We start from the raw sequence: 18632 nt of genomic DNA, 5'->3' as shown, positions 1-18632 counted from the left end.
TTAATATTAATTTAATATTAATATAAATGTAATTTAATGGTTTAATATTAATTTCTTGTCATTTTAGCTTATTTTGTGCTGCACCGAGTTTTTTTTATATATATTTTTTGTACTTTTTGTCTAATATATTTTAATATTTTTATCCTATGTTTATTTTATTATTGCTGCTGATCTCACTGAAAGCTACCAAACAAAGTCTCGTTGTATAACTACAATGACAATAAAGTCTATCTATCTATATTGATGAGCAAAATAGAACACTGGATGACTTGCCAGCAAAATACCAAACCCTTACTTCCATCATAACTTTCTCTGTCACAAGCTCATTCTGAGAGCACATGGTTTGTGGTTTTAAGTCGACTCCTCTTCATGTTGATTGGACAGTGGAGCTAATGATCCACAGCTGAACCTCATGGAAAGAGGAATGCTCAGTGTATATAAAGTCTGTGTTTAGGTTCATTCAGCAAGGCTATTTTGCTGGTCATCTTGGAGGTGGCATTAGTGGCTTGCATGGAAAATCAGGTCTTGTGTTGTTATAGCCTAGTTTATGTTTGGCATTGGCATGTGTGTTAGCTTTCAGTTCATACTTGACGACTGTTAAATCATTATATTTTATTAATTATTCAGCCTGGACCCTAATAATGCAGGCAAGCCGTACATAATTTGTATAATCATGTACAGTATGTATACGTTTTACAGACAGTTCATTAGCATATGTATTAGCACACAGCGACATAAACACTTTTACCTGTATGACCTCAGTGATCATCTCCAGCTTGCTGAATCTGTAGATGATGACGTGGGCAGACACTCCTGCTACACATAGCATACGGCTGTCAGGGCACCAGGCCATGAGCTGAATAGCGAATGGATCTTCGTCCACGATCTCTGTATACGCCTTCTCTTCCTTGCAGCGTGCCTTTTCAAACAGCTTGGCTGTCTTCAGCTTGTACAACACCTGAAGCATTACTAAGCACCATGGGAAATAAAGGGCTTAATAAACTGTAAAAGGTGGTAACATGATAAAATATACACTCAGTTACAGCTATCTGCTACATATCTTTATTGATTATTTTATGAGATACACTCACCATACACATGAACTTTGGGGATATACCATTACTGATTAAAACTCATGTATTGCTCTGTACACTTAGGACCTCCACTGACCTGATGATGTTTGCTTGGTGGACCATTCTCAGCACTGCACTGGCACTATGATGGTTATGACATTGTAGTGTGTTGTCATGAGTGTATCAGGTGCAGATGTTGCAATTTTTACTTTTATGATGATGGGTTAGGGTACAGGACTGCTATACTACCCAGTTATAATTGGCCACAAATGGAATAATTAAGTATGTGTAATTAATATTTTTTTAATTTCAGTGAACTCAATCCAATTATGTTTATTTATCTATTTAGTAAGGCAAAGGGAGATTGTTGAATTTACCGGTGTGTCTCAGTAGATGTTTAGATGGTCAGTATCCAAATAAACCAGAATTTAGAGGTAAATGCAAACAAAGCAGAGTGACCCAAAAAGACTGCTGAATTTACACTAAACCACTCAGCTACAGTGGACTATTTCTTGTGTGATTGGACTGTAGATGATTGGAAAATTAATATTATGAAATAATGGTTTTGCCTCTTCTCCAGTCATGTAAGGTTACAGGTCCACTAAAAGTTTTATAGAGTGTGTCCAGGGAGGACCTTAATTAAACAATATTACACAACTGTGTTGCTTTTCTGTGCTTTAAGTCAAAGCAAAACAACCTTCTGACAACTTCAGTGAAATTATTTTAGTCCAGAATTACTTGGAATTATTTGGAAGACAATGATTTGGCTCAGTTAGGTGTTGTCAAACTAGCCCTGCTTATATTGGCACAGAGAAGTCAACAGCTTTTAACAGATGAGTCAGTCATATTTATTAACAAGCCAATATCCAACTAACATCCACCCAACAGTCCATTTCTCCATTCATAAATAAATTTATTTATCTATTCATTTATATCCATCCATTCATCTATCCATCCATCCTGTGATTCATCCAGCCAGCCAGCCATCCCTTTATCTGACCATTCATCCAGCCATCGGCCCATCCATCCATCCATCCATCCATCCAACCATCCATCTACATCTATACATTTTATCATCCATCCATTCATTTATCCATCCATTTCTATCCATTTTTATCATCCATCCAAATTTTATTATCTATCCACCATTTCTTTACGCCATTCATCCATCCATCCATCTACAGTGTATCACAAAGAGTACACCCCTCACATTTCTGCAAATATTTTATTATATCTTTTCATGGGACAACACTATAGACATGAAACTTGGATATAACTTAGAGTAGTCAGTGTACAGCTTGTATAGCAGTGTAGATTTACTGTCTTCTGAAAATAACTCAACACACAGCCATTAATGTCTAAATGGCTGGCAACATAAGTGAGTACACCCCACAGTGAACATGTCCAAATTGTGCACAAAGTGTCAATATTTTGTGTGACCACCATTATTATCCAGCACTGCCTTAACCCTCCTGGGCATGGAATTCACCAGAGCTGCACAGGTTGCTACTGGAATCCTCTTCCACTCCTCCATGATGACATCACAGAGCTGGTGGATATTAGACACCTTGAACTCCTCCACCTTCCACTTGAGGATGCGCCACAGGTGCTCAATTGGGTTTAGTCCATCACCTTTACCTTCAGCTTCCTCAGCAAGGCAGTTGTCATCTTGGAGGTTGTGTTTGGGGTCGTTATCCTGTTGGAAAACTGTCATGAGGCCCAGTTTTCGAAGGGAGGGGATCATGCTCTGTTTCAGAATGTCACAGTACATGTTGGAATTCATGTTTCCCTCAATGAACTGCAGCTCCCCAGTGCCAGCAACACTCATGCAGCCCAAGACCATGATGCTACCACCACCATGCTTGACTGTAGGCAAGATACAGTTGTCTTGGTACTTCTCACCAGGGCGCCGCCACACATGCTGGATACCATCTGAGCCAAACAAGTTTATCTTGGTCTCGTCAGACCACAGGGCATTCCAGTAATCCATGTTCTTGGACTGCTTGTCTTCAGCAAACTGTTTGCGGGCTTTCTTGTGCGTCAGCTTCCTTCTGGGATGACGACCATGCAGACCGAGTTGATGCAGTGTGCGGCGTATGGTCTGAGCACTGACAGGCTGACCTCCCACGTCTTCAACCTCTTCAGCAATGCTGGCAGCACTCATGTGTCTATTTTTTAAAGCCAACCTCTGGATATGACGCCGAACACGTGGACTCAACTTCTTTGGTCGACCCTGGCGAAGCCTGTTCCGAGTGGAACCTGTCCTGGAAAACCGCTGTATGACCTGTCCACCATGCTGTAGCTCAGTTTCAGGGTGTTAGCAATCTTCTTATAGCCCAGGCCATCTTTGTGGAGAGCAACAATTCTATTTCTCACATCCTCAGAGAGTTCTTTGCCATGAGGTGCCATGTTGAATATCCAGTGGCCAGTATGAGAGAATTGTACCCAAAACACCAAATTTAACAGCCCTGCTCCCCATTTACACCTGGGACCTTGACACATGACACCAGGGAGGGACAACGACACATTTGGGCACAATTTGGACATGTTCACTGTGGGGTGTACTCACTTATGTTGCCAGCTATTTAGACATTAATGGCTGTGTGTTGAGTTATTTTCAGAAGACAGTAAATCTACACTGCTATACAAGCTGTACACTGACTACTCTAAGTTATATCCAAGTTTCATGTCTATAGTGTTGTCCCATGAAAAGATATAATGAAATATTTGCAAAGATGTGAGGGGTGTACTCACTTTTGTGATACACTGTATGTCTATTTTATTATCTATCCACCATCTCTTAACGCTATCCATCCATCTATCCATCCATTTCTATCCATTTTATCATCCATTCAAATTTTATTATCTATCCACCATTTCTTTATGCCATCCATCCATCCACCATCTCTTTACACCATCCATCCATCCATCCATCCATCATCCACCCCTCTATTTATCCATCCATCCATCCATCCATGTCTATTTTATTATCTATCCACCATCTCTTTATTCCATCCATCAATCCATCATCCACCCCTCTATTTATTTATCCATCCATCCATCCATCCATCTATGTCTATTTTGTTATCTATCCACCATCTCTTTACGCCATCCATCCATCCACCCCTCTATTTATCCATACATCCATCCATCCATCCATCCATCCACCGCTCTATTTATCCATCCATCCACCCCTCTATTTATCCATCCATCCATCCATCATCCACCCCTCTATTTATCCATCCATCCATCCATCCATCAATCATCCACCCCTCTATTTATCCATCCATCCATCACCCACCCCTCTATTTATCCATCCATTCATCCATCCATCCATCCACCCCTCTATTTATCCATCCATCCATCCATCCATCATCCACCCCTCTATTTATCCATCCATCCATCCATCCATCCATCCATCCATCATCCACCCCTCTATTTATCCATCCATCCATCCATCCATCTATGTCTATTTTATTATCTATCCACCATCTCTTTACGCCATCCATCCATCCATCCATCATCCACCCCTCTATTTATCCATCCATCCATCCATCCATCCATCACCCACCCCTCTATTTATCCATCCATTCATCCATCCATCCATGTCTATTTTATTATATATCCACCATATCTTTACGCCATCCTATCTATCTATCTATCTATCTATCTATCTATCTATCTATCTATCTATCTATCTATCTATCTATCTATCTATCTATCTATCTATCTATCTATCTATCTATCTATCCATCCATCTATTCATTTACACCCATTTTATTACCTATCCATCCATTTATCTGACTATTCATCAATCCACCCTTCCATCAGTATTTCCATCCCATCCATCCATCCATCCATCCATCCATCTATATTTATTTATTTTATGTTTATCACTTCTTTACTTTATTCATTTATCTATCTATCCATCTATTTATATTTATTTTATTGTCCATCCATCCATCCATCCATCCATCCATCCATCCATCCATCCATCCATTCATCTATCCATCCATCCACTCACTTGTCCATTTATTCACCAGGCTGAGTACTTTACTCTGTAAATGTAATTTAATGAATATAATTAAGTATTTCATTAGGTTCTGGCACTTATCTATAACTCATAAACAGTTCAAGAAAAGCAAATAAAAGCCTCAGATTAATAGGGTAAAATTTTCTAAGCAGGATTTCTGCTTCCTGCCTAATTAGTTTTCATATTTCAGTGTACATTAATAGAGCAAAGCTTTTTAAAATAAATTCCTGTCATTATATAGACAGACTGTTGGTTGTTAGAGGGCAGCCCTTTCAGCAACAGCATGCCTGTTGGGTCATTAATAATGTTCCATATTGGGCTTCAAGCGGCAAGATGAATGAAGCAAATGCTTATAGGCAGTTGTGGGAACTGTAATTTATCACCATTATGTCTACAATGATGCTAAATGACACTTACGGCTCACTCTGTGGAGAGCAAGGTGAAACAGAGACATTCTGGGCAGTCAGACAGAGAGAGGACGTTCATAAAAGAGCAGAGCATAATCATCTGAGCAGAGTCAGGCCAGGTCTATAATCATAGATAAGCACATTAGCCTGTTGTAAAGGCTTGTTTTGTGATTGAAGCACCGCAACCGGGGTGCAATGCATTAATCCTTCAATGCATTCCGTCTCTAAAATTAATGGCACCTTTGAAAATAAAAATTGTAAAAAGCATGTGTTTGTGGTAAATTAGCCTGTTCTCACATTAGGAGACAAATGTAACTATTAATTAGCAGCTTTGTGGCAACAGTTTGGGCATGATTGTGACCCTGTGCACAAAACAAGGTCCACTAAGTGGTCTTCAACCCTGACCTCTACCCCATTCAAACCATTTGAGATGAATTAGGACTTAGGAGCCAGGCCTGCTTGTCCAACATCAGTACCAGACCTCACAAACGCTTTGAATGAGCACAAATTCCCACAAACACGTTCCAAATTTGGTTAAAAACTCTGTCCAGAAGAATATAGGTTGTGATATTTACAAACAGGGGACGACTTCATATTAATTGCCAAGATTTTGGTGCAATGGGATATTCCACTAGCCCACCAGCACTGGGATTCTGAACTCCAGACTACAGAAAGGAAGTGGGGTCTTCGCACTGTGTAAGGACCCTGATTATTAGACTGAGGTGTCTGTACAGAAGTAGAAGGAATAGTCAATCAGTGATCAGTGCGTGACTCTCCATGCGCAAGACTGGCCTCACATGGAAATTCACTGCAGTATAGGCAAATAAGAATGGATCGGTGGACTGCTCATGCATCTGAGAAAGCATATAGCAGGCAAATATACACTCCTCGGACACAATCAGGGTCCCTAGCAGCGAAAGACTAATTGGCTACATAAAACTGTCTTATCAACTCTCTTTCATCTCGCCCGCTAGGATTTTAAAAGGGTTTAATCACAGGTGACTGGGATGGTCAGGGCACAATATGGAAAATCAGTGTTAATCCTGAGCTTTTTTCACTGAAACGAGACACTGCTCCCACCTAGTGGTGATTGGGGACAATAACACCCGAAGAGTGTTGGAAATGTAATTGCTCTTGTAGCGATCTCTAATTATTTATTTTTTTCTGTGCGGCCCGATAATAAAAGACCCACGGACTGGTACTGGTCCACGACCCGGTGGTTGGGGACCACTCTTTGTCTCACAGTGAATATGGCTATTATAATGTATTTTTTAAATATTATATTTAACTTAATTTTATTTCTATTGCCTGGTTATTTCTTTTCTAGTTTAATCTAGTTTGGCCACTGTTTCTTTATTATATTTAGATCTACATTCCAGTAAAAAAGATGCATGGGTGCACCTGCGATAAACTACGCCAGCTTGTTACCACTGGAATCCAGGATTCAAATCCCAGCTGTGTTATTGGCTGGTTGGGAGTCTACATACATAAATAATCTGCTATGTCTGATGGTGGAGAATGGCCAAGTTCCCGCGTCCTATCTAGAGGTGTGTTACTGCATTGTACCCAGAGATTTCTGAGAAACCTGACCCACCACAATCCTGACTAAGAAATGAACCAGTGAAAAAAGAAGTCATGGATCAGTGCTATACAGTTTCTAAACAATCATCTCAGCTCAAGAACGTATAATTAAACCCAGCAGGGATGAGCAGTTAACATTATTGAAGTGCTGGGTGTATCAGGATCAGTCAGACTGGTGTTTCGCATCAATTACACTGTCTCCCTCTGCTCTTTTGTGCTTTTGAGAAAGGAAAGTGTGTACAATTTCAATCACTATAGCCTTTTAAAAGAATTCAGTATTATGCTTTTAACAAAAGGCGTATTACTCACTTGCAGAGGCGTCCCAAAACTTCACCGAACCATCAGCGTGGCTGAAAGACAGACAAGCTGTGAATACATTGTTGCAAATGTATACACACACACATACACACACAATAGTATATAAAACACTATATTGCCAAATACATGTGGACACCCCTCTTAATTATTTTTCTACTATTAATTATATATTAAGTCCCTACCTAATTTACAGCCGTGAACATCGTGTCACGGACTGTGAAATGAGCCCTTTTCCGTGAAATAAGTGTAATATTTACATTTTCGGCATTTAGCAGACGCTTTTATCCAAAGCGACTTGCAGTACTGTGACAGTATATAGTCTGAGCTATTGAAGGTTAAGGGTCTTGTTTAACCTGGCAGTGGTGGGACTTGAACCAGCGACCTTTCAATTACTAGTCCGGTGCCTTAACTGCTAGGCTACAACTGCCCTGCCTGTAATATGAGGCACAATATGAGGCAGTCCTAGCAATCATACGGTAATTAGGTAAGTGTAACGGACTTTTCTGTGGTGTAGTGTGCTGACAATGTTTGATGTTTGTGTTTACATATTGAGTGCATTTTGTTTTTTTGTGGATTCCATGATCAGTGGAAAAGTGTGCTACTCTACACACGTGATCATCTCTCTGTAGTCTGGGATGCGCCTCAAAAGAACAAGCCAGTATTGGTATCAAGCTAACTCTAAAGGCGCTCGATTACACTAGCAATCGGTTAGACAAAATATCCAAGTTGTCGCTGCTCAGGTGGCGCAGCGGTAAAGTACGCTAGTGCACCAGAGTTGGGGTTTCGAATACATCATAACGATTGGCTGTTGTTCAGGGTTAGAGGGTAAAAAAGTCGGATCATAGGTCCTCATAACTGGTGCAACTGCGACCCCTGCTGGCTGACTGATGGCGCCTGCACAGGGCTGAGGAATAATGCTGATGGGGGTGTGGCCCTCCATACACAGTGCCCGTCAAGTGTATGAACTCGACTCGTGCAGGTGAAAAATGCAGTCTGTACTGACTGTACGTGCCGGAGGGGGCGTATGTCAGTTTAGAGGCGTCCTCAGTCAGCGGTGAAGGGTTGAATCAGTATAGAGGACGCAATCAGGGTACTTGGACACGACTAGATTAGAGAGGAAAAATTGTGTGAAAAAAAATAAAAAATAAAAATAAAAAATAAAAAATAAATAAAAATATTCAAGTTGTCGAAAATTAAAGCAGCTAAAAACACGACTTGGGTAACTGAGTAACTCACAACCAATTCGGTTGTGGGTGAAAACACGGACGAGTATTTACGTATCCATTAAGGTAGGCTGTGTTGATTATTGTTGCTTCCATTTATTCTATTTAATGACTGCCATGTAACGTGGTACTTTTGTGGTACAGATTACAGTGAATTTAGTAGGGCCCTAATGATATAAAATGAATGATGTGCTTTTATCTCTCTGGTAACAGTTTTGGGAGAACAATTTCCAGTTCCAGAATGCAGTGAATAAACTCTTTATTAGGCGCAGAGACTGCCTATTAAAGGAACCAGCACTGTCAGTCATCTGCACCTCCATGGGTTGTTTCACCTAGCTTCTTCTATTTGCTGTTTTGTGCTAGTTTGGCATGATGCCATAATAGTGGAAATTAACAGAAAAGAGCAAAAACACACACAAAACTATATAAAACACTATTGCCAAAAGTATGTGGACACCCCTCTTAATTATTGAGTACAGGTGTTTCAGCCACTCCAATTGTTAACAGCTAAACAAATAAAAATAATATAAAACAATGCTAAACATTTTGCTTCTAAGTTTCTGGTAACAGTTTTGGGAAGGCAATTTTCAGTTCCAGAATGCAGTGAATAAACACTTTATAAGGCGCAGAGATTAAAGGAACCAGCACTGTCAGTCATCTGCACTTCTATTTGCTGTTTTGTTCTAGTTCAGTATGATGGCAAAATAGAGGAAACAAACAGAAAAGAGCAAAAACACACACTTACCCAGTTATTATTAATTCAGGGTAGCTTTGGGTGCCCTGGCCCCAGTTTCCACCACTTATAGGCCATTCCTATAATAAACACAAAAATAAATCACTTACAGTTGACGTCAACAACAATAAGACTTGTTTACTATACGGCCAAATGTACTGTACATAAGCACCTGGCTATAAGCTTGTTGGGTATCCCATTTAAAACAATGTTCATTATACACCGATCAACCATAACATTAAAGCCACCTCCTTGTTTTTACACTTACTGTACATTTTATCAGCTCCACTTACCATATAGAAGCACTTTGTAGTTCTACAATTATTGACTGTAGTCCATCTGTTTCTCTGCATACTTTGTTAGCCCCCTTTTATGCTGTTCTTCAATGGTCAGGACCCCCACAGGACCACTGCAGAGTAGGTATTATTTGGGTGGTGGATCATTCTCGGCACTGCACTGACACTGACATGGTGGTGGTGTGTTAGTGTGTGTTGTGCTGGTATGAGTGGATCAGACACAGCAGCGCTGGTGGAGTTTTTAAACACCTCACTGTCACTGCTGGACTGAGAATAGTCCACCAACTAAAAACATCCAGCCAACAGCGCCCCGTGGGCAGCGTCCTGTGACCGCTGATGAAGGTCTAGAAGATGACCAACTCAAACAGCATCAATAGATGAGCGATCGTCTCTGACTTTACATCTACTAGGTGGACCAACTAGGTAGTAGTGTCTAATAGAGTGGACAGTGAGTGGACATGGTATTTAAAAACTCCAGCAGCACTGCTGTGTCTGATCCACTCATACCAGCACAACACACACTAACACACCACCACCATGTCAGTGTCAGTACAGTGCTGAGAATAATCCACCACCTAAATAACACCTACTCTGTGGTGGCATGAAAGGGGGCTAACAAAGCATGCAGAGAAACAGATGGACTACAGTCAGTAATTGTAGAACTACAAAGTGCTTCTATATGGTAAGTGGAGCTGATAAAATGGACAGTGTAGTGTGAGTGTAGAAACAAGGAGGTGGTTTTAATGTTATGTCTGATCGGTGTATACTCTTTCTATCTTGCACCTTTAACAGCCTTTACTCTTTTTAGAAACCAATTAAAAGCATTATGTATGTGTAATGAGTTGGGTACTTATGCGTGAACAGCGTGTATTCCATATTCTTGTCATATTTCAGAACAGCATTGCCGACGTGTAATAAAATACAACCGCCTCAAAGCAGACCAGTACTGTAACATTTTTGCTGAAATGACTGATGTCTGAAGGTCTAAATCCGAACTAGAATCCCCCCCGAGCCGTGCAATGTGCTGAACCATCATGCGGCCTCTTTGTTCCCCTGGCTGCCAAACAAATCACAGCATGAAGACTGAAAAGGTCTCACCTCCTTTCACACACACAAATGCCTTCTAATGGGCATTTGAGACGCGGCGGTCGGGGGACAACACAGCTGCACGGCAGGGACGCGAACATAAAGACATGAGGCCGATAGCATACACATACACACCTCACACACAAGGTCTGGACTGTACTTGTATGTGTGTGTCACAAAGACAGACTCGTACACTCCAGACCTGTTGGCGTGGGCGGGAAATCTGCCAGACTGCCAGGTCAATCATAATGCATTAAGATTATTGTTTTTTAATTTTATTTACACTTACTGAGTACTTTATAGTGTACACACGTCTGGTACATTAATTAATAGACTATTTTATGAGCTACACCCACCATACCGATAAACCCTGAATGCCACCTGTTGCTCTGCACATTTTCTCACACCAATTATCTATTGAAACAAAAATTGACCCCAATTAACCAGATGTTTTTTTGGATGGCGGACCATTCTCAACACTGCAATAGCAATGATAATTTTAAACACCTTGATGTCACTGTTGGGAGCCAAAAATATAAAGCCAACACAGTTCTATGATCACAAATTGTCTACTGCTAATAGCTCTTGTCTAATTGAACACCAACAAGGTACACCGATCAGGCATAACCTGATCTTTGAACCTTTCTATCAGAACCAGCATTAACTTCTTCAGCAATGTGAGCTACAGTAGCTTGTCTGTTGGACCGGACCACATGGCATCAGTGAGCCTTGGCCGCCCATGACCCTGTCGCCGGTTTACCACTGTACCTTCCTTGGACCACTTTTAATAGATACTGACCACTGCAGACCGGGAACACCCCACAAGAGCTGCAGTTTTGGAGATGACCCAGTCATCTAGCCACTACAATTTGGCCCTTGTCAAACTCGCTCAAATCCTTACACTTGCCCATTTTTCCTGTTTCTAACACATCAACTTTGAGGATAAAATGTTCACTTGCTGCCTAATATATCCCACCCACTAACAGGTGTCGTGATAAAGAGATAATCAGTGTTATTCACTTCACGTCATAATGTTATGCCTATTCGGTGTATGTGTTCCTAATAACTGTTTTTGCAGCATGAGGGGGCTCAATACCCAATATTAGCAGGTGGGTTTAATCTTAGTGCTGTAATCTTTAATATTATCAGTCTTAATGTATCAGCCTAAGGAATATTTAAAATTCCCACCAACACTGCTGTATCTAATTCTCACACCAGTACAACACACACTACTATGGTATAACAATGTATGTTAGTGTCATTGCAGTGATTAGAATCATCCGCTACCCAAATAACAAATCAGCAGGGTGTCTACGGATGTCCCTTTTGATTTATACCAGGGGTGCCCAGTACGTCGATTGCGACCCGCCAGTCGATCGCACAGTGAACGCTGGTAGATCGCCCCTCATTAAAACAGGTCAAAGTGATTGACATGAAATGTGGCTACTGTTTCTTTAATTTGCTGTTTGTTACCAGAGCTACGTCTCAGCCCGCCTAAAGCACTGCTAATCTAGAAAGTTTTTAATTATCAGTAGCCAGTTTGCGCCATTTTTGCATAGCAGCCTTAAAGACCACAGCTATTTAAGCTTGCTTGAATGTGGACAGCTGCTTGGGATCGGCACTGAGAGCTCACTGACAAGTGCACCTCCCACTGCCTACGCTGTTCGGCCATCCCCACCTTAGACATAGCCAATCATGTCTGAACGGACAGCAAACCGACTGACAATACTGCTGAAATTAAAATCCTGGATCTCAGCATGTATAAACTCTCCCCACCCGAATGCCTGTTATATCTGTATTCACAATTTAACATTTGTTTTAATATTTTTGTTTATGCATTTTTTCCTGACTTTTAGCGTATCCAATTACCCGATTGCATTACGCTTCATCTCTACTGATGCCGATCCCTGCCATGATTGAAGAGAACGAGACTGACACATGCCCCCTCCGACACGTGTGCAATAGCCGACTGCATCTTTTCACCTGCACGAGGCGAGTTCATATGCGGATCAGGTTTGTGTACGGAGAGCCGCACCCTGATTAACACATTATTCCTCGACTCTGTGCAGGTGCCATCAACCAGCCAGCAGAAGTCGTAATTGCCTCAGATATGAGGAATCCCTGTCAGGCTCCCACCCTGTATGAACAACATCCAATCGTTGTTCATGTAGGCGCCCAGCCCAAACCGAGTTTGAAATGTCAGCTCTGGTGTACTAGCGTGCTTTACCGCTGCGCCACCTGAGCACCCTACGTATTATTTTAAGTGGAATGTAAATGTTGATTTAAAAAAAAAATCTGTCTGTATGGATGTGAATAAGCGTGTGTGTGTGTTCTTACCTTTTTGCTGTAGCCCTGTCGTTTTTGGCGGGAGCCGACTGAGTAAAGTGCAGGTATGAGGTCCACAGGACAGTCAGCAACATATTCACAACACGTCACTGGAGACTCGTGTATAGTCAAGGGGTAGGGGTTCTCAAAGATGGGGTAACTGAGAAAACATCACACACGTGGCATCAGTGCAACAGTACACTTGCAGAGCACTTTATTAGGTACAACTATGTGCTACATGCACTCATTGATCATTTTAGAATCGACATCTTCCATACGGATGAACTTTGTGAGTATACAATTACTGACTGTAACCCATCTGTTTTTCTGAAGGAAAACCCCTGACCAGATATTGTTTGAGTCTTAGACATACATATTTAGCTGAGTGTCTGTTGTTACAGCTGAAAAGATTACAGAGGTCATTCTTTTTTAATACCATTCTTTTTGAAATGGGATGTCCAACAAGTTTATGGTCAGGTGTCCAAATACTTTTGGCCATATAGTATACACTGATCAGCCATAACATTAAAACCACCTCCTTGTTTCTACACTCACTGTCCATTTTATCAGCTCCACTTACCATATAGAAGCACTGACTGTAGTCCATCTGTTTCTCTGCATGCTTTCATGCTGTTATGCAATGGTCAGGACTCTACACTACAGAGTAGGTAATATTTAGGTGGTGGACCATTCTCAGCACTGCCGTGACACTGACATGGTGGTGGTGTGTTAGTGTGTGTTGTGCTGGTATGAGTGGATCAGACACAGCAGCTCTGCTGGAGTTTTTAAATACCATGTCCACTCACTGTCCACTCTATTAGACACTCCTACCTAGTTGGTCCACCTTGTAGATGTAAAGTCAGAGACGATCGCTCATCTATTGATGCTGTTTGAGTTGGTCATCTTCTAGACCTTCATCAGTGGTCACAGGATGCTACCTATGGGGCGCTGTTGGCTGGATATATTTGATTGGTAGACTTTTCTTAGTCCAGCAGTGACACTGAGGTGTTTAAAAACTTCATCAGCATTGCTGTGTCTGATCCACTCATACCAGCACAACACACACTAACACACCACCACCATGTCAGTGTCACTGAAGTGCTGAGAATGATCCACCACCCAAATAATACCTGCTCTGTAGTGGTCCTGGGACAGTCCTGACCATTGAAGAACAGCAAGAAAGGGGGCTAACAAAGCATGCAGAGAAACAGATGGACAGTAAGTGTAGAAACAAGAAGGTGGTTTTAATGTTATGGCTGATCAGTGTATGTTACTAAGTACCTTTAGGAGCACATTCACTCTGCTGTTATACTCTGATTATGTTCTGAATAAGATCACACTAAAATACATGCCAAAACACATACCCATTTTGCGCAAGGTCAATAACAACTAAATCCTTTTCTAGAAGGACGACTACAGCATAAGGTTCCTGAAAATCTGTAAACAGAGAAACAAAAAAATCAATATACTGCACACAAATATAAGAATTCAGACCCCTTGACTGCATAACTGAAAAGAATGCTGCTCATATAAAGAGATACTGGATATAAAAAACATTGTTTTTATTTGCCAGGGGAAAAGTTCCAAAACCTGGGTATGATAAAACACCAATATTTTAAAAGAATCCTTTGATAACAGACATGGAAAGCACTGTCAAACACGTAGGTCCAAAATACTCCATAGATGTTGAACTGAATTGAAATCTGGTGACTGTGAAGGCCATAGAATATGGATGCCTGCTGTAGATGGTGCATTATCATCCTGGACTACATCACTCCATTCAGGACGGTAATGTTTATTGATCAAGTGATCAATGTGAAAACTTTTCTTGATTTGTTGAGACCCTTTTCTTCATGGAGCGAATAGATCATAAACCATATAAGCAAATCACGCCTAACATATAACATATAAAATATAAGTCTTTGTAGGGGTCTAGCATTCATATCTGTACTGTTCTCTTGGTGTATTCCCCACATATACATCTGACCATATTACTTAAGGTTTCTGCTCTAGTGGAAAGGTATATTTGCTTTTGTTATTTTGTCAAAGTAAAGCAATGTAAAGCTTGACAGCAATGCATTGTATAACATTCCACTAAAGGGTCTTGCATGACACCCTCGTCATGTTGCACCTGTGTCTAGCACTGAATGCTTTCTTCTAAATGACACCACCATGAGTGTGAATATTGAGCAGGCAGAATCAGGGTTGCTTTGCATTCCCTGTTGAACAATCAGCACTTAAAATACAGCTTTTATTTTGCCTTCCTGTGGAGTTCTAAGTACTCATGAAAAAAGCACAGAGCATGCTTTCAAAGCTCCTTAACTCAATAAAATACTAAAAAAGCAGAGGAAAGGAACTGACAGCTAAAGATGAGCTTGCATACAAATCCGTCATGAAAAGACTTCAAATCATGTAAGATCTACATTTCAGGATGGTTTTATACATGCATGATTACGTCATTTTTCTTTAGTTCTTTAGTATTCTGCATTTTCTCATTTTCCTCCCAATGTAGTTGTATCCAAATCCCCAACTGTTACTTCTACCACTGCTGCAGACCCCCACCCTGACCGAGTAGTGCCGCAGACAGCCTGCCAGAGATGGGGTCTCACAGAGAGCAGTAATATGTACAGTATGTCTTAGTAGTATCATGCTCTACTATCCATGAATCCGTGAACCAGATGCCTCTACCAGACAGTATGAGAAACCTGTTTAACCACACCCCTCCCAGGCAAAGCTTGGGTGTCTGGCTGGTCGATATCACAGCCGAGATCTTAGCAGTGGTTGGCTAGCACATTAGTTCCTCCAAGCGCCAGTCTAATTTAATTGCATCTGAGAGAGCATTTATCTCCTAGATACAGTTTGTTTCGGAAGGTGAAAAAAGAACCCCTTTTCAAAGAAGCCCCAGTCTCATTTAATTACCTTTAGAGAACAATTCACCTCTAAACTGACCTCTAAAAGAACAGAAACATATATTTTTATGTAATAAATGTGAAGTACTACCTAAGTTAACATTTTTAAACTGTTTACTTTATTTTTTTAATGTTTTATTTAATCACAGCAAACTTGTGGCTCGGTGGGTAACGCTGAGTGTTTATTGATCATGTGATCAGTCTAAAAACTTTCATTGATTTACAAAGACCCTAATTTAATTTAATCAATATAAGCAAACCATATCTAATATTTAACAAAGCCACCAACCCTCTTCTTTGTAGGGGTCTAGCATTTTTGTCTGTACTATTCTCTTGGTGTATTCCCCACAAATACATCTGACCATATTACTTATGGTTTCTGCTCTAGTGGAAAGGTATATTTGCTTTCTGCATTTTCTCCCAATTTAGTGTAGTCAATTTGTCTTCCGCTGCTGGGGGATCCCTGATTGCAGTCAGTTGAGGCATATTGCTGCTCACGCCTCCTCCTAGCCACGTGCAGCCCTTAGCGGAACCCTTTTTCACCCATGCATTCTGCACAGGCGTCTCTATATCTGCTAATCAGGATCCTTACACAGCGTTTGAAGACCCCACCCACATAGCCCGTCATCCCGCCCTAGCAGAGACGTGTCTGCTGCAGACATTGCCAGTTATGCTCGCTAGATGGCGCCCAGTCAATCAGTGGCAATGCATAGTTTCGAACTGAGGAGTCCAGAATCTCGAAGCTGGTGTGCTAGAGTAATATCCTGCTGCGCCACCTGGGCACCTGTGTTTTATTTATTTATGGCAAACTTGATGTGGCCCCCCTTAGTAATTACGAATGGTTAAATTTCATTTACAAAGAAATCTCAAGCTGTAATTTAGCCATAGCTAAAAGGCTGGGTGAACGGTGGGTAGCACTGTTGTCTCACAGCAAGAAGGTCCTGAGTTTGATTCCCAGGTGGAGTGGTCCAGGTCCTTCCTATGTGAAGTTTGCATGTTCTCCCCTTGTCCGTGTGGGTTTCCTCCAGGAGCTCTAGTTTCCTCCCACAGTCCACAGACATGCAGTCAGGTTAAATTGAGCTACAACAAATTGCCCTAGGTGTGTGTGTGTGTGTGTGTGTGTGTGTGTTTGCCCTGTAATGGACTAGTGACCCGTCCAGGGTGTTTCCTACCTTCCGGCCAGTCAATTGTACCCGACGCGGCCCTGAGTAGGATGAAGCGGTGGTAAAACAGACGATAAATTAATAAATATATAAAATGCTGTGTCACTTTTTCTTATCAATCTCTCCAATCACGGTTGTTTTAGAACCTAGTGTAAACACATCAAGTTTCTGGTCTGACCATGGCGTAATTATTTAGCTGGATAGAAATGTAATGCACCATTGAAATCAAAGCCTGTAATATAGTAAAATAGTGTAGTAAAAATTACATTAAATGCTGTTTCATTCTGGTTTGGCTGTTGCTATTTTCTGTGTGTTTATAAGGTTTGCTTGGCCTTGGTTTGATGCGTTATCTGCCCTATTAAAGAGCATCTTGATTTGCTTTCCAATAGAGCCTCTTTAGTATCAACTCAGATGTGACTTCTGATCTACCCTAAAACAATGAAATCACAACAAACAGGTGACTTTTTGTTTACAGAACTGGACCAGCAAATAATATTGTGTTATTTTTGGGTTCAGGTTCCAAATTACAAACTGTGTTCATCAAACATAGTCATTTCTAATTTCCTTTTACAGTTTTTCTGCCACTTGCACCACACCCAATCTGTCCTGGTAGAGCTGCCGACCACCACCAACTCCAAACGGGTTCAGACGTTGGCTAATTCTTTACACCAGAAACTGGCGGATTCTCAAAAAGATGTCACTTTTGGTCCCGACACCTTCACGAGAACACAGGAGTCTCTGTTAACCTTCCTTCTTTCAGACACCTCCAATCGTGTCCACTGAGCGCCCAACCAGGTCTGTAGCTCTTCTAAGGTTTGACCTCAAGAGCTTAACAAAGATTCTCCACAGTGGTGTGCTAGTGGTGGGTGTGGTCACGTAATGGTACTTGAACCTTATAAATATTAAATAATGTCTCAAATCTCAACAAAATGAGGCATAATTACAACACAGAATGGTAAATGAACGTACCATTAGGGTATGGGGTTTCACAGATCGTGAGAAAGTCTACGATAGGATAGTCCATCTCCAGCACTGCAGTACTCTTGCCGTGCATTACAGTCAGACATGGTCGCCGACCTACTGTGTCGTAGGCTAAACCACCAGACAGGATCATAAAAGGGTCCCTGTACAAGAAAACACACACACACACACACACACGTTAAATGTGTAAAGAAAATTATAAACAATAGGCATTATGCCATGCATCTACTGTTGGGCCCTTAAGCAAGGCCTTTAATCTTCTCGGCTCTAGGGGCATCATAGCATACTTGTACTGTACACCTATACAGTGTATGTGGCATACACTGATCAGCCATAACATTAAAACCACCTCCTTGTTTCTACACTCACTGTCCATTTTATCAGCTCCACTTACCATATAGGAGCATTTTGTAGTTCTACAAATACTGAGTGTAGTCCATGTGTTTCTCTACATACGTTTTTAGCCTGCTTTCACCCTGTTCTTCAATGGTCAGGACCCCCAAA

At 41.2% G+C, this 18632-nt stretch overlaps 1 protein-coding gene across 3 annotated transcripts in view; it reads right to left on the bottom strand.

Moving 5' to 3' along the window:
* The window catches only part of stxbp5a (syntaxin binding protein 5a (tomosyn)), a 210700-nt gene that overhangs the window by 30452 nt on the left and 161616 nt on the right, over window positions 1-18632 (bottom strand). For all 3 annotated transcript variants that reach the window (XM_063001921.1, XM_063001922.1, XM_063001923.1), the window contains exons 10-15: window positions 18117-18271; window positions 14440-14512; window positions 13088-13235; window positions 9381-9448; window positions 7404-7444; window positions 749-969 (exon numbers count right to left, since the gene is read on the bottom strand). In XM_063001921.1, the coding sequence (XP_062857991.1) occupies window positions 749-969; window positions 7404-7444; window positions 9381-9448; window positions 13088-13235; window positions 14440-14512; window positions 18117-18271 (706 nt within the window). The remainder of the gene's footprint in view (window positions 1-748; window positions 970-7403; window positions 7445-9380; window positions 9449-13087; window positions 13236-14439; window positions 14513-18116; window positions 18272-18632) is intronic.

Source organism: Trichomycterus rosablanca, chromosome 9, assembly GCF_030014385.1.
Source record: "Trichomycterus rosablanca isolate fTriRos1 chromosome 9, fTriRos1.hap1, whole genome shotgun sequence".
Classification (NCBI taxonomy): domain Eukaryota; kingdom Metazoa; phylum Chordata; class Actinopteri; order Siluriformes; family Trichomycteridae; genus Trichomycterus; species Trichomycterus rosablanca.
Note: the sequence above shows the minus strand (reverse complement) of the source record. Positions and strands in the feature narration are given on the sequence as shown.